Source organism: Notamacropus eugenii, chromosome 5 (genome assembly GCF_028372415.1).
Source record: "Notamacropus eugenii isolate mMacEug1 chromosome 5, mMacEug1.pri_v2, whole genome shotgun sequence".
NCBI classification, from domain to species: domain Eukaryota; kingdom Metazoa; phylum Chordata; class Mammalia; order Diprotodontia; family Macropodidae; genus Notamacropus; species Notamacropus eugenii.
In genome coordinates, this window is record NC_092876.1 from 230,629,848 (window position 1) to 230,655,267 (window position 25,420).

Sequence of the window (25,420 nt, forward strand, 5' to 3'; positions counted from 1 at the left end):
TCATGCATGCACGTTGTTTTTTAATGTGTAATATATACTATTTAAATTATTCCAGGAGCAAATTCCTAATTAAATCAATACTATTAAACCAATTAAATTAAAATGCAATTAAGCCAATATAATTAAACCATGATACTAATGTGCAAATCAGTAAAATATAAGCTCCATGAGGACAAGATTTCTCAGGGTTAGGAGAATGTCCCATAACTGCCCAAATTAGAAAATGACAACACATAAAGCTAGTCCTGACCTATGATGACATTTGGCATTCAAATTCAATTGATATGTTATCAAAGACTGATCATTTTCAAAAACAATCCTCACCAGCAACTTTGCAAGTCTTCCCATTGCCTTCTAATATATACCCTTCATCACACCAACATCGAGAAGACCCTCTTTCATTATAACAATGCTGGCTGCAAAAACCTGGAGTTTCACATTCATTGATGTCTTCACAAGTTTTAGAGTCATTGGTGAGCTGATATCCAAATGGGCACAAACACTGAGCCCCAAACGGCCCCTGAATGCACTCATGAGTACAACCAGCGTTATTGTCTGAGCAGCTCTCCTGATCTAGAGGAAAGGAAGAAAACGAAAAGTGTCAGAAATCTCATTCTTCAATTAATGCGGTGCAATACTTCTCATGTGCAAAACAGTGCAACTTCCAAACGGTCATTGAGAGTTGTATCCACTTGAGTGTACTGTAAGATTAATGGTGCCTGCACTCACTTGTCCTTGTTTAGGATATCAACCATCGTTCAGCTTTAAAACCTCCTTTGCCAATTTCTACTTAGAACAGTGGTAGAAACACAGGAGAGGGGTAATTTACACAGAAGAAATACAATAGCTACTCATCTCAATGATTCAAGCATGCAAAAGAAATCTAAGGTATTTACCCAACTGACACCTCAATCAACCTAATCTAGAAATAAAGGGGCTGGCAGGCAGAAGGAGAGGTTGACAAGCATCTTGGGTTACATAAAGGGATGGGGGAACGTTCTAGGGGAGGAACAGAAGCACACAGATGGATTATTTATTATACCACCATTCTTCTCCCTCAGGTCAAAATAGCTGTGGGAGAAGCTATCCAGTGGCTGGATAGTAAATGTCTTCAATTTACATGCTTTCCATAAAATTAATTTTTAAAAAGTACTTTATGCACCTAGACTGTCGGAGGAGGGGAGGGAGAGGAATAAATTAATATAAAGGATTTCAGTCATTTTCTGCACAAACACAACATAGTATGAAATCATAAAAATCTAAAATATGTCACAATCATACCTGGCTGGGGTTCATCTGAGAGTGGGCATTGATTAAAGAGGAAAGAAAGAAAGGACAGTAGTTAGGATTACATGCCAATCACAGCCTTTGCAATCACAGTAAACACAAACCCCGGGCTTCATTGTTTTTATGGCGCATTCTGATTGAAATTAGAAAATATTAAAGTTAGAAAACCTAAGAGCACATTATAGATAGAACCAAATGTAATTTAACAGTCTAATGGTCCCATTAATCTTCTTTTTCTAGACACCAACATGAAAAGAAACAAAAACACGTAACCAAAGTGTGAAGAATTTAATGAGAAATGTTATTCAGTGATGATTTACTTAAATTAAATTATATATTACCCCCCCCTAAACATTTCTAAACTCACAAAGGCATTAAAAATTACTTTTTGTAAAGTGCTACTACCCTTCAGACACCCCAGTGACAGTGACAGTGACAGCATTGGGTTTTGTAATCCTGCAGCTCAAAAGGGCTTTATGACCTGTAATCTGTGGTCAGAAAACTTACTGCAAACTGGGGACTCATCTGCCCCATTGGGGCAGTCTGGGATGTCATCACATACTGAGCTCAGATTCACACAGATGCTATGGCCTGGGCACTGCCACTGCCAGCTAGGGCACCGAAAAGGCTGAGTGGGACAGTCCCTCTCATCACTCATGTCCCTGCAGTCATTGTCCCCATCACAGATCCAAGCCCTGTAGATGCAGTTTCCATTGTCGCAGCGGAAAAGAGACGGAGGACAGGTCATGGGAAGACAGCCATTGTGCTCATCAGAACCATCCATGCAGTCCGGATGCCCATCACACTCCCAGTTGTTTGGGATACAGGTGCCATCTGACTGGCATTGAAACTCATTCTGGTGGCACATTCCTGGAGGCCTGGTAGCTAAAAGAGAAGCATTTAAAAAGCAGACTCATGAATGTGGCTCAGGATTCCATGATGGTATTGATTATGTAGTAACTTTACATGCCCCAGCTTTTCGGGGGTTTTTTTGTTTTGTCAATCACAGTTTTGTGACATAAGGATAAAGTATGGTGACATACTCATTCAAGACTGAAATAACCCTAGCACTTCTCCAACTGGCTTGTGCATTTACAATTTTTACGTGTGCAAAGTGCCAATTCACATGATCTCATGTGTATCTTAGTGAGTTAAAGAATAAAAGTGATTGAGTTGAAAATCTGATCTTTTTTCCTCATATCGGAAATGCCTTGAAACACAGATTTGATAAGGAAATTAGATTTAAAATTGAATTCTGAGCTTAAAAATTTCTTAGATTTCTGCCCTCTCCTTTTTCACTGAGGCATAATTGATATGTGAAAATGATTTGTATCTTAAAATGCTAATATAAATGTAAGTAGCTATCATCATTGTACTTTTTAATAGCTATTCTGTACTAGATTGCTTAATTTCATATTTTCTTTTCATTCTAGGGAGATGAAATCATTTCCCCTAAGGAATCATTTTAAATAAGCTTCAAATGCATTAAATGTAGTTAACTTAACATTTACAGAAAATACTTATAATGTTATCAGTTTTCACACTCTATCCAGCTTTTTTGTAAATGAGAATCTGGAAATTGCCATGATATTCTAATGTAAAGTAGCAATTCAGCTGCCATTGACAGTATTGTTACTTCAAAACAGCAGAAAAAAATTTCATATCTCATCAAAAAAAATGTCAAGATAGTGTTAGGGGATTTCTAACCAAATCATTGAAATTTTCCAAATATTTAGAAATTTTCTGTAATTTTTAGTTTGCCTGCCCATTAATTTAATTATTGATTATCAGGCATCCAGGAAACCATTCTTCCCATGGTAAGAAATGTCCCTACTCTATGTAAGTAACTATTCTATTGACAGTTTCCTAAAAGCCCAGAGGTCATACCCAACATATATACACATGTACACATTGAAAAATTATAAATCATTTCCACTACCAGGCTGAAGTCTGATAATTCCTAGTATGTCATACCCATGCTGATCCCAATACTACTCAATGAAAAGTAGACAGTGTATCTATGTTACACTTCAGTCTTTCTAATGAGATTTCATGAGAAATATTCACATATATTTAACTACCAAAAAAACTTCATTAATTTCGACTCCTCTAATGTAGAATTTGTGATCACGTGGATATTAATTTTGTGTTATATTGGGAGGGAAAAGGAATGGATTAGATTATATCAGAAATAATTAACCTCCTAAAATATGCAATAAATCACTTTAGAAGAACCCTATGTATAAATACTGAGTTATAAGTTAAATGTTCGCTGTTCTGATCTAATAATTAAATAGGATCCTCTATATGCAAACTTAGTTCCCATTTGTATGTGAATGCCGTACTTGAAAGTAGCAATATGAATTCGTTTAATATATTTGTAATCTACCCTAGGCTTCCCCTCAATGATTGTGAATTAGTTGTTAAAACTCCCATCATATCCATGCTAGCATCACAAAATATTTCCTTCATCTGGATTGTTGGGTATTTGGCACTTACGACAGCCAGCCTCATCAGAGTGGTCATTGCAGTCAAAAACGCCATCACAGTGGTAAATATTACTGATACATTGGTCTCCACTGGTGCACTTGAATTCAGAAGCAGTGCAGTTATATACTATGGATGAAGGAGCATGGAATTAGAGTTCAACTCAGAAATCACTAAACACCAAAAATTGCTAAGCAAGTATTGAGAGAAAACTATTACTTACTACAACCGACTTCATCAGCTCCGTCAGCACAGTCTCTATCTCCATCACACAAATAGAATGGGTCAATGCAGCGATGATCAGGACACTGAAACTGACCAGGATCACATGTTCCTGTAAAATCTAACATGATCCGAAAACAGATACAAATTACACTTCATTTTTCCTTTCACTGGCACAGGAACAACACTCAGAATGTCTCTTTTTTTTAAAGCATATAAATATGGAAGGCACTGTGGGTCAGTCAAAAGGAAACAACTTTTAAATTCTAATGTTGTTGTTGTGCAGTCATTTTCAATCATACACAACTCTTCATGACCCTGTTTGAAGTTTTCTTGTCGAAGATACTGAAGGGATTTGTCATTTCTTTCTCCAGCTCATTTTACAGATGAGAAAACTGAGACAAATGGCATTAAATGACTCGTCCAGCACCACACAGCGGTAAGTATCTGGGCCCAGCACTCTATCTACTACACCACCAGCTGCCCAAGTTGCAATGTACTCTTAACCTATTGACAGAGAGGCAGAGAAGGCTAGGAGGTAGCAAAGATAATCCTAGCAAATTTAGGAAGCAAGGATGCAAATGCTATGTGTGTCGAAGCAATTTTGTGAGCCTGGTGATTATTGGGAACTATGTTCAAGGTTGGTGATCCAGGAGAAACAGGCAGAACACTTAACTAGAGTTTAGTTCAAGTGGGATTTGAATTCAAATTCTGATTTTGCCATGTAGCACTATTGTATGTAGGGGCAGTTAGGTGGCTCAGTGGATGGAGTACCAATCCTGGAGTCAAGGAGACTCCTCTCCATGAGTTCAAATCTGGCCTCAGACACTTACTAACTGTGTGACCCTGGCAAGTCACTTAACTATTTCCCTGAGCTTCCTCTTCTATAAAATGAGCTAGAGAAGGAAATGGCATATCACTCTAGTATCTTTGCTAAGAAAACCCCAAATGGGGTCACAAAGAGTAGGACATGACTGAAACGACTGAACAACACCATTGTGTGTATTTGGGTAAGTCACTAAACTTCTCTGGGTTTCAGTTTCCTTCCCTTGAAAATAAGAGTGTTGCACTGGATGATCTCTAAGGTACACTCTAGCTCAAGATCTATGGTCCAAGGCAATACCTGTCATGTGGGTATTCAAGTATTGTCAAAGACAGACACCTTATAAAAGTCTCTATAGCAGGGGACTTGAAGGGGAGGGGAGCATTGGAAAATATGATTTCAAAGGCTGTGATTAGAAAATAAACCTAGTAAAGCTAGAAAATCAAAAATCCACAAGTAGAAAATTACAAGAATGTAGCTTACTTGAATTGTGCCTGTACCTTCTAAGGAGCCATTCCACTCCACCCAACAAAAACTGACCCAATGTCTTCCATCTATACAAAAGCATGAATGACTGATATTTCTCTGTCTCTACCCATGTGCCACCATGTAAATGGACTGTGTGACATATTTAATTGAAAGTTCCAATCAGAACAAACCTCAGTCATTTTACTTGGTTGGTATAAAACTTCAGACCTATTCATTTAAAGTCAACCAAATTACCCCTAACCTAATTATAGGAAATGGTATATATTAATTCTAGAACCACCAAATTCAATGCTGGGAGGAACCATTAAATATCAAAGGAAATATGGAAAGTAACATGACATAACAAAAAGAACATCTGTCTTGGAGTCAAAGATGTAGAGGATTCAAATGCTAGTTCTCCCCCCTTATTCATTCAGTGACTTTGAGCAAATCACTTTAATTCTTTAAGCCTTTATTTCCACAAATGTAAATTGGAGATAAGAGTGTAGGTACTACCTCACCTACAGGGCTGTGGTGAAGGAAATATTTTGTAATCTATAAAACAATATAATTGTTGAGATAGTATTACTTTAGAGTTGAAAAAATTGAAACCCAGGGAGGTTTTAACTTCTTCCAAGATAAACAACTAGATCATGGCAGAACCAATACTAGACTCGGATCTCCCGAATCTCATTCAATATAGTCATGAGCATTACTACTGCTGGAGCCTAAAAGAAAGGGCAAGCAAAGTGAAAACCAGACCAATGAGACTAAAAGAAATTTATCTGCTTATATATTCTGTCTTTTTTTTTTTTTGCCTGAATCAAATGTTCCATCCAACAAAAAGCAAAAATTAAGTTAAATGTCTGGATTTTTCTCTATATGATATAAAAAATTTAGATATTTTAAATCTCTTGATACTTATTTGATTTTTTTTTCAAGTTTCATCCAGATATTTGGTATTAAACAGACAGCCCTCACTTTGTTTTAATGGGAATTTGCATTTATTGGATAATTCTAAGTCTACTTACTAACTATAGACCAATGTAATCTTATACTATTATGAGAGAGCTCAACATATGGAGGCGGAGAAGGGTAGAAGGCAATGGGAGTAATAACCCTAGCAAATATGGATAACTAAGATGTAAATGCTTTGCATGTCAAGGGACTTGATTAGTAGGAACTATCTTCAAAGTTGGTGATCTGGGAGAAACAAGCTGAAGACTTACTACAGTTTTTTTCATCAGATCCATCCCCACAGTCATTGTCTGTGTCACAAAGCCAGATCCTTGGGATACACTGCTTATTGTCACAAGTGTACAAGCCTGCTGGGCAGGAAGCAGGTCCTGGAGTGGGGCAATGTTCTTCATCACTGCCATCCAGACAGTCATTGTGCCTATCACAGCGCCAGCGTCCGGGAATGCACTGCCCATGAGCACAAGTAAATGCTGAGGCAGCACAGGTATTGTCTAAATCAGAAAAGGAAGCATCTCTTAGACACTGGCTTTCACAACCCTGCAATTACTTCTTTTCCTTATGAAAGCATGACCCAATGCAACTTCCTTCAACTGCAATGGAAATTCTACCTGTATTGGGGAGGAAGAGGGTGATCTAGGCAACAACCTTTTAAGTTAATGCCATTACATGATATCTTCATTGACCATTGGAGTTACAATGACCTTTAAAGATACTCATCAGGGACAATGTGCATGTCTGTGGAAGTCAAGGGAACTATGTATTTTCTTTGGAAGGAAAAGGAATAGAGAACTGACACTCAAGGTAGGAGGAAGAGAGGAAGGGAAGAGAAAACATGCCTAAGTCATGTTTCTAATTCACCATTTACTCTTGTTTTCAATATATGCCCCAATCAATTTCAGAAACTGTAGCCTGCACTCCAGATTAGTGCAAAGCATCTTCAAAAACTAAGCTCACAACAATAAACTCACAGTTCCAAAACTATCCCTCCCCCTTAAATTGCCCCCTCCATAAAGGACTTTCCTATTTTCTCCACAAAAGGGTTATTTTGTCAATAACCTTGCCCAGTTGTCCAAATCCTGAAATTTCTTCAAGTATTCTTACCATCTGAATTTTGTGATGGAATACTTTATAGACATCAATAGTTCTTTTTGCTCAGAGCACTGAGCTATGTCCAAGACTTTTCAGATTGGAATAAGTATGAAAAGAAGAAAATGAGAAGGCAGATAGCTGACATTCTATACCTAAAGCACTGCTCTTGAAGAGTAGAAGAAGCATACCAAATACGGTTTTCAAAAGCTTCAAGTTCAAGGACCTATTCAGGGACATTCATCTCTGAGGTCCTAAAAGGCATTGACCAATTTATTTTGGTTCAACATTGTGGAGAATGCTGTTGCCAAGAAGTAATTAGCCTGTGCTGGTCCAAATACCCAGAGGGAGAAGGAGCTTTTGAATTGTTGGAGGTCCCTTTCTCAGCTTTTTTTATACCTTTGAACTTTTGGTTATTGTACACAATGAATGCCCTCCCAAAGAGGCTAGGTTTAAAGGAGTCTAAGGTAATACACACTGTAAACTATTCAAGACTATTCTCAGGGTATTTTTGACCTAATTTCCTAACTCAAAAGCCACAGGAGTACATTTTACTCTCAACTATTCAAATGAATCTGTGATCTAAAAAACATGAATATTTATTCCCTCCAGCGAAACAGATTGCAACTCATCGAACCTTACTCATCCCATCTGATTCCTGTTTATGTCCTCCCATAAATTCTCCATGGATGGGGGCATCTAACATAGGGGGAGGGAGAGGTTAGATCTATTAATACACAAGGATATCCTGAGGTATATAAGCTATCCATCAGTCATCCATCATTCCTACTTTATGGTCAGTCTAGATTCTTTTTCTAGTATATATTTGAAGACATTCTTTATACCATTTCTTCATAATTACTTGTTTTGTTGTTTGTTTGTTTTTTCTGTTGCAGTCTGTTCATATATGGCATATATTTCTCCATGATCCTTTAAAAAAGCACGTCAATTTTTTAGACACCTTAGCGCCTGAGTATTTCAATGTTTTTCTAAATCAAAACTACACCACTGGCTCTTACAAATCTACCTTTCTCCATCTGTTCATTCCAAGTAATAAACTCCCCTGCACAGATACTTACTTAGTGTGCCACAGTGTTGCTCATCACTGTTATCATGACAGTCATCAACACCATCACAGCGATAATACCTTGGTACACATCTGCCATTGTTACAAGAAAAGGAATAGGACCCACACTGCAGAGTGGGTGGTTCATTGGATGGATCCTCAGCACATGTCAGCTGATTAGAGCTGAGCTTCATGCCATATGGGCAGCCACAAACTCGTTGAAAATTAGGAACTGGGAAACAAAAATGGCTGCAATCTCCATTGGGATTTGTTGCTCGGTTGCAGTAGTTAGAGCCTGAAAAAGAAATGTGCTGAGGTATTATTCTTTATAGAATTCAATTAAAGATTGACCAAATTAGGAATTACACCATTTATATCATTTTATAAATTAAACACCAGAAACTATACCATAACAAACCACTATTTGGGATTAAATGCTTAAAAACTTTGTACTTTGCTTAATGTTTTTGAACTCCTCTTCCAAAATGCTCTCCGCATCGCCAAGGTAAGATCTCCTGCTTAAATTTCATTAGCGCACTATCTAGTTAGTGAAAAGAATAAATGGATCTGGAATCAAAGGATCTGGATTCAAATGCCCTCCCTAACACTTATTACCATATTTTACATAGACCTGGGCAAGTCACTTATTCCCTATTGTCTCATTTTTCTCATCTGTAAAATGATTGGTTTGCAATCGATAGCCTCTGAGGTCTCTTCTGCCTCTAGTTTTCTGATTACAACCTGGGCCATCTCCAGCCCTCCTAAATGAATATCAGGCCAATGGACCCAGATGGCTCAGGAGAAGAAAGGGAAGTTGGTGACCCTTGCACAGCCCTCCCTCACTCAAATCAAAGTCAACTGCAAGTCACGTCATCATCTTGATGTCATGATCCTCTTTGAGAATGAAGGACAAACAAACCTGTGAGGGAGTAGCGGCTCTCCTCTCCTCTCCTGCCCTCTGGTGTTCTCCCTATGGAATGGTACACTGTCTTTTTTCCTTTGGGCTTATTGACTAGATTTCTTGCTCAAAGACCAAGCCTTAAATCCAATCCACTCTGGAGCTCATAGACTAGACATGTCATGGTCCTCTTTGAGAACGAAAGACAAACACAACAACAAGTTCTCTGGTTGTATGATTCTAAGATAATTGTGTAGAATTATCATCATTCAGTTGTTTCAATTGTGAGCAAATCCTCATTTGTGGTTTCTTTGACAAGGATACTGGAGTATTTTGCCATTTCCTTTTATGGGTGAGGAATTGTGGCAAACAGGGTTACAAGTGACTTGCCCAGAGTCACACAGCTGGTAAGTCTCTGAGGCCAGATTTAAATTCAAGAAGATGTCATCCTAAATCCAACACCAGCACTCTACCTACTCACCACCTAGCTGCCAATTACATTAGAATCATGGAGTTATGTTAAATTTCAAACATCATGAAACAATTTCTAAAAATAAATGACATCTGTATCAGAAAACTCAATGATCTCTTCTGTAAATCAATCCACTTACCAGTTTGGGCATTGGCATCATAGGATTTCACATGCATCACATTATTAATGCCTCTTCGAATAATGGTCATCTCTCCACCATCAGTTTTCCTCACTCGAACAATTCCACCCAATCGCCAGTCAGTAAAATATGCATAATCTGAAAATGAAGACGTGGAATTAATATTTACAGTCAAAGGGTCCCATTTTACTCACTCGATTATGTGTCACTGAAAAGATACAACAGAACTAAGTTTTCTTTTAAATTAAAAAAAAAAACCCCCAAAATGTCTTATCCTTTTTTTCTTTCAGAAAAAATAGAAATAATAAGATAAGAACTTTGACATAGATAGAATCACAGATTTAGATTTGGAAAGGATCTTAAAGGCCATTTCTTATAATCTCACCATTTTACAGATGAGGAAAATAAGGGCAAAGGAGATTAAGTGATTATCTAGGTATCACAAGTAATATATAACAGAGAGGAGATTTGAACCCAAGCCTTCTGATTCCAGAGCCAGTATGCTTTCCACTATACTAAACAACCTGCCTAATCAGTTTAATTATTTTTAATGCTTTACTTCTTATTGGAGAAATGACTATTCTGTGTGTGACAAATAAACATATTTCTCCAGTTTCAATAAAGAATATATAGGATGTTTTGTACCTGCTTATAACTAAATTTATATTTGCATATTAAAAATGCTAACATCACCCAATTGTTTTGTACCATTTAATTGACCAACCAATCAACAAACATTTAGTAAGTGCCTAATATATGTCAGACACAATTCCAAAGCCAATTAACTCACCTACTAGAAAGAACAGTAGAATGAGAGACAGAAAACATATTTCTGCCATTTCTAAAATTTCATGTTCTGCATTCTACGGAGAACTCTAAATTTTTTTTTGAGATTCAGTTCTTTATTTTAATAAAAGCAGTTCTGGTTAAGTGAGAGTTAAGTAGAAAATCCTCCTTGTTCCAACATTTATTGTTGAAGAAAAGTCATTGCCCCAGAAAGATAACTAGCAAATTAAAGCTTTCTCATTCTCAGTCTACTTCAAATCAAATTACAAAATTTTCCATTCTCAACCTATCTTCTTCAAATCAAGAAAATCAAATTTTCTCTGAAAACAATGAGGAGAAGGAATATGATGGGTCAACTGACATCCGCTACAAAGTGATTCCTGCCACTTCATGGTTCCCAGCTGTTTATGGAAAGGATGAAACACTGAAACAGTTGATGAAAAATAATGAAGGTGTTAATGTTTGCTGAACTTCTCATGTCACTGCTACATTGCAAAAATTGTGTCTGTGTTGAGGTCACAATCCTGCATCTGGCACAAGAGACTAAAAATTTCAACAAACCGTCCTTTCACTAAAAATAAAAATCATTCAGTCCCTTTAGGGATAAACAATTCTCAATCTGATTTAAAAGCAGTCCATAGGATAAAAACAAATAAAAACCACCAGCAAGAAAGTTTAAAAAAAAAAAAAAGTCATCAAGAAGATTCCCTGGGGCCTCAGGAACTCTCTACCAAAATCTTAACAAATATTTTTAATACTCCAAAAACAGCCACCAACTGCAGTGTGGCTCTGGCCTGAGTTGACCCTAGTGGTGTGAAATCAGCTCTAGCTGAGCAGGAAACAGGTTGGACAAAGTGGGGTGGCTCACATAAAGGAAAGGGAGTGGGAAATGAACCCTAAGAAAATCCATAGTGCAATGGACTAAGAGCCTACTCAGTTTTGGGGAATACTAGAGATGGGAAAAACCCAGAGAATCCCAGGCACTAAGTGGAAGAAGCTGCTGCCCACTCACTTTCCAGCTAACTACTGGAGAATCCTTGTTGAAAATATCTTTTCTCTATTATAGCTAGATAAAGTGCCTTTGTTAATTGTTGAATGACCTATGAGTGCCTCAACACTGAGCCTGAACTAACAGGGTATTGGCCTGCATTGGTCCCCTCCTCAATGGTCCACCATTTCCCCCTGAGCCTCTGGACCTAAGAGTCATATAGTAATTCGATACATACATGCTGAAGAATGGTTTTCCCAGAGAGATTCTGGCCAGTCTCTTACCAATGATAATGGACCAGGAGATACCAGAAATATGTTAGCAAAATTAGCTTTCTCATCTTTCTTCTTCATTCATTCATTCATTCATCAAATTTTTAGCATGTACCATGTGTAAGGAATTGTGCTGGGTGGTAGAGATACAAAGATGCAAAGTGACACCATCCCTGTCTTCAAGAAGCTTATATTCTGACAGGAAAGATGAAATACTATACAAAAAAACTATGATTTTTAAAATAGGTCTTAACAAAGTTGTGAAAATTGGGAAAATCAAATTCCATTTTGTTTTTGATTTTATTCTGTATCATTGCTAACATTTTTATAACTACCTAGGCCATGTTTCATTTGTCCTAGACTTAAGTTTGGAAACTCATCTGTCCTGTAAATCACTCATTGTCTCTGAGTTAAGTTTAGAGATTCAATTCTTCTGCTAATCATTTTTTCCATTCTTCCCTCAAGGAAATTTATTATCCTTGAAGGACACAAGTGAACACCAGGGCATCTGGTCTGTTATCCAAGGTAGTCTGGTCCACCATCACTAATCTGTCCTTGCAGGTGAACTCAAACAATAAACATGTCTTAGCAACATGATAGAAGGAGGAGTTATTGCTAGCCCCTCTTTCCAGCCAATCATATTGCTCCTCATGCCTATGATGCTACAGGCTTTATAACCAATCAAATCATTTTCCTCATCTATGATGCTGTTGTCTATTTTTGAATATTCTCTTTTTGTCTATAAAAAAGAGATGCAAGTTCACTTCAGGGTCTTAGCTTTTCACAAAGGGTTGAAATCCTCTTTATTGGCAAATTCACACTCTGTCAGTAACTTGATAGTGCTTGGACCTTTGTGCCTCAGTTTACCTTGATTTCCATCATAATAGATGTTTATGAACATTTGGAGAAACAAATCACATTAGGTGAGATATTTTACTGTTTCAAACTCACTTTGAAAGATTGTGAGACCGAATGGATGAGTCATCTGGCTAATGCGATCAAGAGTACGTCGATCCAGACCATCAAAGGTGCTGTGCTCAATTTTATCAAAAAAGGCATCTACCCAGTACAGTCGTAAAGCACTAAAATAATAGTAAAATGATCAGTTTGTTAAACAATAATAATAAAGACAGATTAATGCTTACATGGCACTTTAAGGTTTGCAAAGTACTTTAACTCATGTCAGCTCAATTGATCCTTGTGAGGTAAGTGTACCAATTTACACATGAGAAAACTAATAAATGTTCAGTGATTTGCCTAGGGTCACACAGATAGAGAGTATGTGTCACCATTTGAACTTAGATCTTCCTAACTCCAAGTCCTGTACTCCATCCACAGTATCTATAAGGCCTTAAGACCTACAAAGAATTTTATAAATATTATCTAACGTCAGCTCCATAATAGCGCTGTAAGGTTACCTGGAAGTATCAGGAGCCTGGAGTTAGAAAGACAAGTTCAAATCTGGCCTCAGATACTTACTGTGTGACCTTGAGCAAGTCACTTAACCTCTGTTTACCTGTTACCTCAGCTATAAAATGGGAATAATAATGCACCTATCTCCCAGGGTGGTTGTTAGAATCAAATTATATATTTGTAAAACACTGAGCAAGGTGCTATTTGTAAAGTGCATAGCACGTAGTTTCTATTCATTTCATTTTTCAGTTGTATCTGACTCTGTGATCCCATTTGGAGTTTTCTGGGCAGAGATACTGGTGTGGTTTTCCATGAACTTCTCCAGTTCATTTTACAGATGAGGAAACTCAGGCAAACATGGTTAACTGAATTGCCGAGGGTCACACAGAAGTGTCTGAGGTCAGATTAGAACTCAGGAAAATGTATCTTCCTGACTTCAGGTCTAGTACTCTCTCCACAGTGCCCATAGCATGGTAAATACCATATAAATGCTAGTGATTATTAATATTATGATTGTTGTTATCAACTCCATTTTACAGATGATGTGACTAAGCTTCAAAGATGGTAAACGATTTGCACATGGTCACACGGCCAGCAAGTGCCAGAGGTGGGATTCCAGCCCAGAGACCTATTTACTACCTTCCAATTAGCTAGTAAAAAGATTTATACTTATACTGTTGTAATATTGATCTAAAAATAATATTTCCATCAAGTAATTTTCCATCAATTTTATTTTTAAAAGTCACTTTGAATTTCTTATTGTTTTAGAATTTAACTTCTGAAAAGTCAGAGAGCCAAATAATACTGCATATAATAAAAATGTTAAAAGCATTCATTTCCAAAAGTTTTCTCCTTGCTCTGGAATCCTGTACTATTCGCCATCTACTGCTTTGTCCTCTTTCTTATCTCCTCATATGTCTCAGTTCTCAAACTACATTTTCTTTCCCTGATGGCAACTTTTTCCCCCATAGTTCCTTACATGGCACTTAAACATAGGAGTTAAATGTGACCTGATTAGTGTATTATTATCCAGAGAGTTCTAGAAACAGAGATTAGAATTATTTATTCTAACCGCTATCTGTCCATGAATCTCCTATTCAGCATCTACCCAAAATGCTCATCCAATCTTTGCAATTATCTCCTAGGGTAGTTGTGAGGATCAAATGATATAACATTTGCTAAAAAACAAAAACAAAAATCTTAGCAGAGTGCTATTGGTAAAGTGCATAGCATATAGTTTTTAGTTCATTTCATTTTTCAGTCATTTTTCAGCTGTATTTGATTCTTTGTGACCCTTTTGGGGTTTTCATGGCAAAGACACTGGAGTAGTTTGCCATTTCCTTCTCCAGCAGATTTCTGCAGATGAGGAAACTGAGGCAAACAAAGTTCAGTGACTTGCCCAGGGTCACATAGCTTGTACGTGCATAAGGCTAGATTTGAAATCAGAAAGATGAGTATTTCTGACTTCAGGCCTGGCACTCTATCCATTGTGCCACTTAGCTGCTTTTAGAAGATAGTAGGTGTTTAATAAATACTAGTTAACTGACTAACTGACCTCTCCTCCAGTTTTTGGCAACACATACAAGATTTAAATCCAGGTGTAGGCACAACTGTAGCTAATAGAGAATGTTTATATTTTTGTGGTTCTATGTAGTTTTGTCTGTTCTCCTAACTATTCTACCAAATACCACCATCATTTCCTTCAACCTCATGTATTCTTCCTTAACATCACCCTCAAAATCCCTCACACCCCACTCTACACCTGAAACTCAATAACTTACCCCCAATCTAGGGCCAAACCATTAGGCCATCCAAGAGTGGTGTTCACTATTGGCATTGCATGAGATCCGTCACTCCAGGCTCTCATAATTTTAGCAGGACGGTACCAATCTGTCCAGAATATATACCTGCAAAGTAGAAATATGAATGAGGAACATTAAATCAAGGATGCCAAAAATGGGAACCATCTCTAAGTCAAGTAGGAAGTTTCACTAAATCCTGATTTATTTTCTCCACATAAAACTGGGCTTCAAAGATTCCTACGTGAATTAACTAGTGATAGAGCTGAATACAAAATATAGTTATCAAAATGTGACCAACACCATAACAAATAAATGGGTTAAAACAGGCTAACATCATCACATGTATTTATGTAATAAATATATGCATATGTAACAAATATAATATATTTGTATATAAGAAATAAAATTCTAAAATACCAAAGAATGCAATATTATACAGATACACAAACACATACAGTTAATGCAAAAGATTCTAAAATTACCATTATTTTCTATCTGGACCCCTGAGAGTCAGAGTGCTATGGGTAGAGAGCCAGCCTTGAAGTCAGAAAGATATGAGTTCTAGGTCTACCACTGACACATTCTAGCTGTGTGACCATAGGAACTTCTCAACACTCACAAGCAACTCTATAGCTCAAAGTATCAAACCTGAATAGAACTAAACCATATGTAAGGACCCCTGAAACAATATACTGTAATGCTAATGAGATTAAAGATCTTCCCCACCCCTTAATGGGCCTGCCCATTAAGGGAGACTTGATTATGTGAGGCCCACACCTTTTCTTACTTTTCTAATGAAGTGGTTCTCAAAGGCTGTGATACCGTCTGGCTCTAAAAAGTGTATAAAGACTCTGAGGTGAGGTTTTACTTTGGGGCTTAGTTTTTGGAAGAAGGTTTGTGTGCCAGATAAGACTCTGGGAAGCAGCTAAGCAGACTCTTGGCTTTGAAAATCCAGATGCTGGTGCGTTTCTCTGTAACTATGTATGTGCGGTCAGACGTTATCTGTCTGTTGATCTGTCAGACAGTTGGAAGCCCTGCTTCTTGGAGGATCTTTCCTTCTCTGTATCTTCTCTGAAGTCCAGTGTGCTGACTATTGCCCCTGAACTAAGTGAATATGTGCTTGATTAAAGTAATTATTGACTCCTCAAAAGTTTCCTTTCCTTTTAGAAAAGTAGATCAAAGAACCTGTGATAGCAGGCCCCCCTGTGTATGTTGGGGTCCTTGTTTTTATATATACTGACTTTAAAAACTTCATATTTATATTATCTATGTTCTATTACATTTTTTATTTATTGTGCTAAATAATTCTCATTTTCATCTGGTTTGGTAGCACTCCAGAGTATTGCAGGCCATTGAACCCTGCGTTTGAAACCTCTGGGCTAAACAATAAAATGACAAAACTTACTGGTAGGGGGAATTCCCTTACACAAATTAAGTGACCTCAGGTATACCAAACCAAATATATGAAAATAGATAATTATTCTCAAATAAGATTAAAAATAAATGTTAGACTAATCCTAGTTCAACAAGAAGATTTTTCCAGGGCAGATTTATCTTTATTCATATAAAAGCGCAAGGTGACGAAACTTGGTGGGCACATACAGACACTGTATGAGCCCTCTAAAACTCCATAGTATAGGAAGTTATGTAATAACAGTGAACGGTGCACCTTGGAATCAATAAGCTTGTTTATAGTCTTATAATGAAATGCTTACCAAGGAACAGCAACAAGAAATAGGTTAGAAAATGCTTCTCATGTGTACAAAGTTTTCTGATATGATATGCTACTGGAAAAATTGAAAAGTTAGACATGGGAAGCTTGAAACTTACCTTACCAAATCCAAAATTAATACCAGGCATTTTTACTTTCAAAATTTGGGAGGATAATAGCAGGATGACTGACTGATTGGTTGAAAGAGAACTACACTCAGGAAAAATGAAGTGAATAATGATATAATTTCAATACCCCAGAATTAAATGTCATTGACTTTCCAGGCTAAGGTTATTGCCAACAGGATTTCCAAATAAGAAAGCTGAGTTCCTAGAACATTTCTATGGAGAGTGTCTAAGAGGACATGGAAGGAAACTGCACCAGATAAGAAGGTATGGAGGTGTTGTTAAGTACACCACTGCAGAGAGAAGCCACATTGGTGAGATTACAGATGCAGGGAAATAGCCAAGAAGCAGGCAAAACATCAGAGATACAGGATTAAGTTTAATAAGCTCATATACTTATTAACATTGTCTTCTTTGACAAGTCATTTTAAACTCTCTCAACCTTGGTTTCTCCATTTGCAAAAAAATAAAAGGGACTATGAAATGAGACAACATAACTCAAGACCTCTATAAACCTTAAATGCTACATAAATGTGAACTATTAGCATCAGAGTCTTCACTGAGAGATGTCATCACCTATGATCACAGAAGAGGAAGTTGGAAGGAACCTTAAAGATCCCATAATTCAAACCCATCTTGTGACATGGAGGTGTACAGAAAGTTGGAAAAACCATAGATTAGAAGACAATCTAAAATAAACATTTTTATGTCTTAAATCTGTCCCAAATTACCTATTTTAATGAATGTCAATATATATAAAAGAAATTTTTATGCCACTATCCAGGTCTACCCTGAATTAAAGCGACTACTTAAGGTCAACATAGCTTTTATTTACAGAAATGCCTTGCCCTAGCCAACTTTGGATTCTCAAGAGAGACGAGATAACATTGGGCTAATAAGCCAGAAAACATTTTAGGGGTTTTTTTCCCCTTTTCATCTGGTTTTTCTTAATCAAAGTTAATCTACCTGGAATTTACCTTCCTACAATGCGTCTTCTTGACATTACAGGAGATAAAAGAATCCTCAAGGTAGTGAATAATTAGGCAACTTTTCAAAACTAGACATCATAATTTAAATTTGTTAGCAAATTCATGGGGTGAACAAATACTTAGTATAGAAGTTAATGAAGTTCCTCACTAAAAAAAACATTATTTTTTTCTAAGTTTCACAGTCCATTTTATGAAGAGAAAGCTAAGAAGATAACCAAGATAAGCAAGACTTGCTTTGTATGATTTTAGTTCTAGGGGTCAGTTTCACACCACAAATAAGTACATAAAGAATATTAGCCACACTTTTCATCATACCCTTCAAAACAAAACAATATTACTTGGACTTAATCATTCTGAAAACACAATTTGGTATTTCATCATGTTCAAATAAGGTAATGTAAGTCCTGAAAAGGAACATTGTAAACTGCTCTGTCTCAACTTGTCTGATGCTATAGAGTAAGTAATAGTAAAATATATGGAACTTTATCTGGGGTCTAAGAGATTTTTAGAAAATATAGATCCTACTGAATGAACAGGCAAGTTTTGCTTAACTTTACATCAATACATTAAAGCAGGAACAGAATCTAAGCCTTTAAAGATAATTCCACTGGATATTCCTTTGCTGCAGATTCTATTTTACCTTGTACTTTCTTCTGCAATTCTGACAATCATGTGGGAATAAAAGGAAAATAAATTAGGAAATGTGAAACTCGGAGGAATATTTGTGAAAGGGAGATAAAGTGATTACTTTCATTTATTCTTATAGAGATAAAATTAAAAGCAATTTGGATTCAAAGAATTCAATCTTATATTAACAAACCAACAAATCAAATTCCCAACAGCATCATTTTTCAATGACTGTAAACCTAGAATACCTAGGAACCAAAATACCAAACTCTTACAGAAGAAAATACTAGTAGGTACACATTTACTTACCCAATAACCGGATGGACCACTATTGATCGTGGGTTGTTTAAGTTCTGGATTATTGCTCGTCTTGATTTATCCACTACTCTCATGACACTGATACTCCTGTATCGGGGATCTGTCCAATAAAGATTCTTTGAAATCCAGTCAAAAGCTAAATCTTCAACACTTTCCACCCTGTTGGCTGTGAGAATTTCTCTTCCTAAGGGTTACAATATATACATGGCTTAACTCAAAATCTTTTACATGTGGTTATATAAAGGTATTAATGTATATTTAAAGTGTGGTGCAGCAACTCATATCAAAAGGATTCTTTTAAAAGATTGCAGTGCTATATAGAAGCAAAGGAGGAAAAGTTTAAAAAACAGAAACTTCAAGAATTTTTTTTTAATTAGAGATATGAGTTTTACTTAGTCTTATAGTGATAAAAATTAAAAGTTATTTGGATTCACAGAATATAATCTTATATTCATAAGTAATAACATTAAGCATGTAAATAAAATACCCACATACTCTTAGGGATTTTAAATCTCAAAGGGAAAATATAACCCTGATAAATTCAGAATTCATACTGGTTTGGTTTGTTCCTACCCTCCCTCACTCAATCTTTCAGACAAGTTTTTTTCATTGCAGAAGATCTGAAATACGTGATACCTGATTTCACCCACTTATGAACACCATCCTTAGCTGGCCTTAAGGATCTGGCACTGCCCAGCACGAGTTGTGGGGGTTGCCCAGAGGTATTAACTCCCAAACTCCTTACTCAAGAGTCATCCATAGGGACAGCACTGCCAAATTTTCAAAAGACTAGCAAACACCCCACAACACAAACATCAAAATCAGGTGCAAGAGGAGGAAAAAAGATTTTTCTTTTCTTTGCAACTTTTTCAATTCTTTTTCACTTGTTTAAAGATCTACAATAGAGACGTTACCACAGAGAACAAATTATACTTTTCTTCCAGAGAGAAATCTATCTAAATATAGATTTAGATATTTTATTGCTAGCTACATTGTTGGAAGAACTCCTATATCAATGAGATCAAAGATTCATTTGAGTAATTGAGGGTACGTATTTATACACATATACATGTATGTATGTGTGTATGTATGCATGTGGCAGCTAGATGGCACACTGTATAGAGTGCTGGGCCTGGAATCAAGAAGAGTTCAAATCTGGCCTCAGATACTTACTAACTGTGTGATCCTAGGAAAATCACTTAACCCTGTTTGCCTCAGTTTCCTCATCTAGAAAATGAGCTGGAGAAGAAAACAGTAACCACTCCAGTATCTTTGCCAAGAAAATCCCAAAAGGGGTTATGAAGAGTCAGACATAACTGAACAAAAAAAAAATGTATGTATGTTATAATATGTATATATATGTATATATATGTATCATTTCTAGTGTTTGAAATTGCTAAAGAGAATGAGGCAATTAAGTGGTACAGTAGATAGAACACAGAACTGGGAGTCAAGAAGACCTGAGTTGAAATCCTGTCTCAGTCACTTAATAGATGTGGGATCCTGGGCAAGCCACTTAATTTCACTATGCCTCAGTTTCTTCATCTATAAAATAATAGCACCTACCTTAAAGGATTGTTATAAAGATCAAATGGGCTTTGCAAACCTCAGCTGCATAAACGCTAGTTCACTCTGGGATGCTTTCAAACAAAATACATGACTCTCAGAAAAATAATCTCTCCCATACCAGAAGAGAAAATCAAAAAAAAGAGAAAATGAAGATGAGATAAATGAAGAGCCCATTCCAAATCCTTCCTACACAATTTATTGACAAGAAACAAACTGGTACCAGGAAATATGTCATTTTGTAATACAGAAGTAATACAATGGTGGATACCAAAGTAAATCAATTCTATCCCCTCTATGCATGCTTAGGTCACACGATTGAGACTGAGAATACTTTACCCCTACTTTTTTCTTTCATTAGAGATTTTCTGCATACCTTCATCTCCCCAAGAGTCTATCTCTTATCAGAAATACAAGTCCCTTGCAGAGCCCACCTATTTGAATAGAGCTAATCAGTCAAAAAGTGTGTGTTAATTGTGTGTTCTTTGTGAGTTACCATGTCAGTACTGGGGGTACAAAGCTCACAGCCTAATGGGCTTAAGTAACGAATGGCTGAAGCCAGTTTGAAAAAAGAATAAAAGTGCCCAACAAATTTCAAGTCAGAGTTGGGGGGCGGGAAGGGGGAGGAGAGACGGAATCTAATATTTGATCAGATTATGAGCTCCTTGAAGCCAGAAACTCTGGGCATTTCTTTGTATCTCTAACTCCTAATGAAATTCTTGGCACACAATGGGTGCTTAATAAATGCTTGCTGATTTGACTTGACTTTTTTGAGTCTGCCTTTTATTCTGATTTTAAGTTTTCCAGGAGACTGGTGGAGCAAGTTAAGATTATAACGAGGACTGCAAGACCAGAAAGTAGTGAGAATCTAGGGCTATGACCCTGTTGCAATATTTCACCTGTTTAAATGTCAAGTAATAGTCCATTCTATAGATGAGATGTCCTCACTTTATGATGCTATTTTGTATACCAAGATTAATGCTGAGGAGCTTCAGGAGGTTTTGTTTTGGTTTGTTCATGATTTCATCAGTGTGAGGGAACTCCACCATTGGCAGCTGGTCTGCAGCTTAAGATCACAAAGCGTTGCCTGAGAAGTTAAATGACCTACCTAAGATCACACAGCTAGTATGCGTCAAAGGCAGCACCTGAAATTCCTAACTGCAAAGCCAGAACTCGATCCACCAAACTGTTCATTCAGGAGACTAGGAAATCTCAACACTGCTATTCTGTAACAATTTCCTGCAGATGAGTTTCATCAGGGCTACCTAAGCATGATAAATTCAGCTCTAGTTTTTGCTACTTTATAAAGCAGGAAAAAGAGTCATATGTAATGTATATATGTTTATATGTGCGTGGGTGTGGGTGTGTGGCTACAATAAACTTATCTAGATATTTAGTAAACAATAATCACATTTATGATTTACAAAGAACTTTACATGTTATCTCATTTGCTTACAATAATTCTATGACTGAGCTAATAACAATTACTATCTCCCTTTTACAGATGAGAAAACTGGACATCAAAGAGGGGAAGTAATCTGCCCAACCCAAAGCTAGTACATAGCATAATGAATTCTTCAATTCTACTGCTCTTTCCACCACACCATCCTTCTTCTAGAGAATTTTGGTTAATCCAACAGTCTTGTATAATGATAATTAACAATAATAATATACATAGATTACCTTTTTTCAGATAACTTGAGTACAATTAAATGCATTTAAAATCAAAATCAGATTGAACATAATTTATTATATGACACAGAAGGCATATTGTATTTTATATAAATGAATACTTATATATAATTCACCTTTAATTCCAAGTTCATGAATTTACTTCTATCTTAAGGCCTAGGTAGTCTATTACTTTTAAACAACTAAATGGAAATAATTTTCAGACATGCTTGAATATAGACTATTATCCTTTTATCAATTTCAGGTACTCTACAAAAGATACAAGGCTTATGTTTGATTTCTTGATTGAGAATACAATAGTTAATTATCATCCACACATATTTGAGCTTTCAAAATAAAGGGAAAATATTCATTGCGGTTTTGTTTGGTTTGTCGTTTTTTGTTTGTTTTAATGAATATAGCTATTAATATTTTTCTCTTGGTCAAACTCCTTTTGCCAGAGATATTAGACTATCAAACTTAGAAGTAAGACAAAGCTTATTAACTTAATTACTATCAAATTTCTACAGCTAAAAAAATTTCAAAGAAGATTTAAAGAAATTGATTATATCGTACCTGTGCCATCAATTTTTTGTTTGTAAATAATATCCTTAGTTGTATCAGAAAAAAAAATAGTGTCTTCCTGTGCATAAAAATCAATTCCAACGAAGTAGGAAGGGCTTCCTGTCACTGGAATGATGACGTCTTCCTGGGTAGAGAGGTTAAATGGGATCCCGCGCACTGCCAACTGGGATGAAAAGAGCAGAAATTGCCGCACAGCTACAAAGATTTAAAAAAAAAGTTTAGTTTTTTAATGGGCTCTTCAATATATTTAAAAAAAAAACTCCTAAATAAATGTAGATGTATAAAGTGGATTTTCCAGGATTGTCATATTAGTGTGAAAATAAAAATTAATTTGAATATAAAATGGTTGGAAAGAAGAAAAAGAGAGAGAAAGAAAAAGTAGGAAACAAGACATCAGCAGTAAAACATAACACGATGTGGTCAAAGTGTTTCAGATGCAGCTTAAAGGGAAAGTGATAAAGTGTTAGAATAACAAAGGGACAAAGTAGAAGGAGGAAAGGCCACCAGCTAGGAAGAAGATACATCTGCCCCACCTGCCATTTCTTTCTGTGAAGCCTCTTTTTAAACCACCTTTTGGAAAGGATTCTACCCCTGTGCTACATGAATACAGGCATTCAGGAGTTCCATTAAATCTCATGGGAATCTCATCAAAAAACAACTGTAAAATCCATTTCTCAGCACATTTCTTTCTGGCTCACTTTTGTGAAGGCCCCCATGCCAGAAAGTTCTGAGATCATCAGCAACAGCAGCCAGACAGAGAATTGAAAAAATACAGAACATGGCAAGGCATTGAATAAAAGCTTTTTAAACCTAAGGACAAAGGAGGTATCAGAGAACAGGGGGAGAGGGAGAGAAAGGGAGAGAGGGAGGGAGGGAGAGACAGAGACAGAGACACAGAGACACAGAGAAAGAGAATGCTGGGTCCAGGGCAGGAGATGCAATTTATAGTAATTGGGACAAAGTCATAGATAGGTAGGTAGATAGATAGATGGACGGACGGACGGACAGACAGACAGACAGACAGACAGACAGACAAACAGACAGACAGACAGACAGACAGACAGACAGACAGACAGACAGACAGACAGATAGATAGATAGATAGATAGATAGATAGATAGATAGATAGATAGATAGATAGGTAATGGATGGATAATTAAAGAGGTGCGCATTTTATGGGTAGGTAATCCAGTCATTGATTTTAAGGATATTAAGAACATTTTTATTTGACTCCAGAAACAGTTGAGACATTGATAGAACTGTCTAAAGACAGCTAAGATAAAGCCTAGTCTTCCACATGGGGTAGGAACAACCTACATGAAAAGTTTAGGAATTGTCAAGGTAACAATAAAGCCAAAAGCACAACTGGCAACGACAAAGAGAATCTCTGGAATGAGAAGTGATACTCAAGAAAAAGAATTAAGTTGAATGTGTACATGTTTTGTTTCAAAGGAGCAAAGGCTTTGAAAGGTGTGATCTAATTACAAGCTTACCTGATTGTCCAAGAGATGTCATTAATTGCTAAGAGGAACTACTAAAAATATAGAGAAGCACCTCTAAGGTAAAGTTAAGATGAAGAGTGGAAAGTGACAACTAAATTGGAGGTTAGGCTAATTAGAGAAAAGAATTCCAAATTAAAACATCCAGAATTTCATTTCTGCATTATGTATAGCAAGCTTTTTTTATAATTTCAAGAAGCCAGTGCATGCCATCAGAAAGAACTAGAGGGTTAAGAGGAGAAGTAAGAAGAAAATTAAAATCTGAAATAAATGAGAGTAAGTGAGAGACCCAACAAGTCAGAAACCCACATCTATAGACTCCAAAAATAACAGCAATTCTCTCCTGAAGGCCTACAGTGCACCTGGCATTGTACTATGTTCTAGAAATACCACATACAGTTCTTTCTTTGTGCTATAAGAAATCTTAAGAAAAAAAAAAAAAGATTAACCAAACAAAGCAAGGGAAAACTACCCCAGGCCAAAAAAATGCTATTTGATAGGATAGAGCAAGGACACACAAACCATTCTACTGTTTTGCTGAAAAGACCATCCATAGAATTTTTCTTACCAATGCAACGTCGTCCATCAGGGTGTAAGTCAAATCCCAGGGTGCATTTGCAGCGGTAGCCCAGACCATCATTATCAGTTCTATGACTAAGGACACAAACCTGGTCACAGCCTCCATTGGTATTCCCACAGGGATTCCTTACTGGAAGGGGAGGGGGGGATTAGATAGGATTAGATCTCAGGTATTCTTTTGTCATTAACATTTTGGTTTTCATATTTTCCACTAAACTTAATTCAATACAATTCAACAGGTAGTCATTAAGTATTTTTTAAGGTACCCACTGTGTGCAAATCTCTAAGTTTGGAGCTAGAGATACAAACGAGTGAACAAAACTATCCCTGCCCTCATTGAAAACTTAGTTTTAAAAGATTACTTATTTTCTCCCTATCAAGAAGTGAGGATTTTTTTCTTTTTCCATTTCCACACCTAAATATGAGCGCTGACTTTGAAATAACGTGACTGATTTTTTAACAAACATTCCGTAATTAACACACCCAAATGAATATTGTCCCCTTCAAATTAGGAGGTAATACCTCGGGAGGTTTTACAGCATTACTTCAACAACTGCTTCAACA

General features: G+C 36.6%; 1 protein-coding gene across 2 annotated transcripts in view; it reads right to left on the minus strand.

Annotated features, from left to right (window-relative positions):
- LRP2 (LDL receptor related protein 2) overlaps positions 1-25,420 on the minus strand; it is a 253,428-nt gene that overhangs the window by 132,486 nt on the left and 95,522 nt on the right. For both annotated transcript variants that reach the window (XM_072612238.1, XM_072612237.1), the window contains exons 15-26: positions 24,846-24,986; positions 22,771-22,974; positions 18,949-19,141; positions 15,167-15,292; positions 12,924-13,054; positions 9,927-10,064; positions 8,431-8,712; positions 6,517-6,756; positions 3,998-4,117; positions 3,787-3,903; positions 1,795-2,172; positions 325-573 (exon numbers count right to left, since the gene is read on the minus strand). In XM_072612238.1, the coding sequence (XP_072468339.1) occupies positions 325-573; positions 1,795-2,172; positions 3,787-3,903; positions 3,998-4,117; positions 6,517-6,756; positions 8,431-8,712; positions 9,927-10,064; positions 12,924-13,054; positions 15,167-15,292; positions 18,949-19,141; positions 22,771-22,974; positions 24,846-24,986 (2,319 nt within the window). The remainder of the gene's footprint in view (positions 1-324; positions 574-1,794; positions 2,173-3,786; positions 3,904-3,997; positions 4,118-6,516; positions 6,757-8,430; positions 8,713-9,926; positions 10,065-12,923; positions 13,055-15,166; positions 15,293-18,948; positions 19,142-22,770; positions 22,975-24,845; positions 24,987-25,420) is intronic.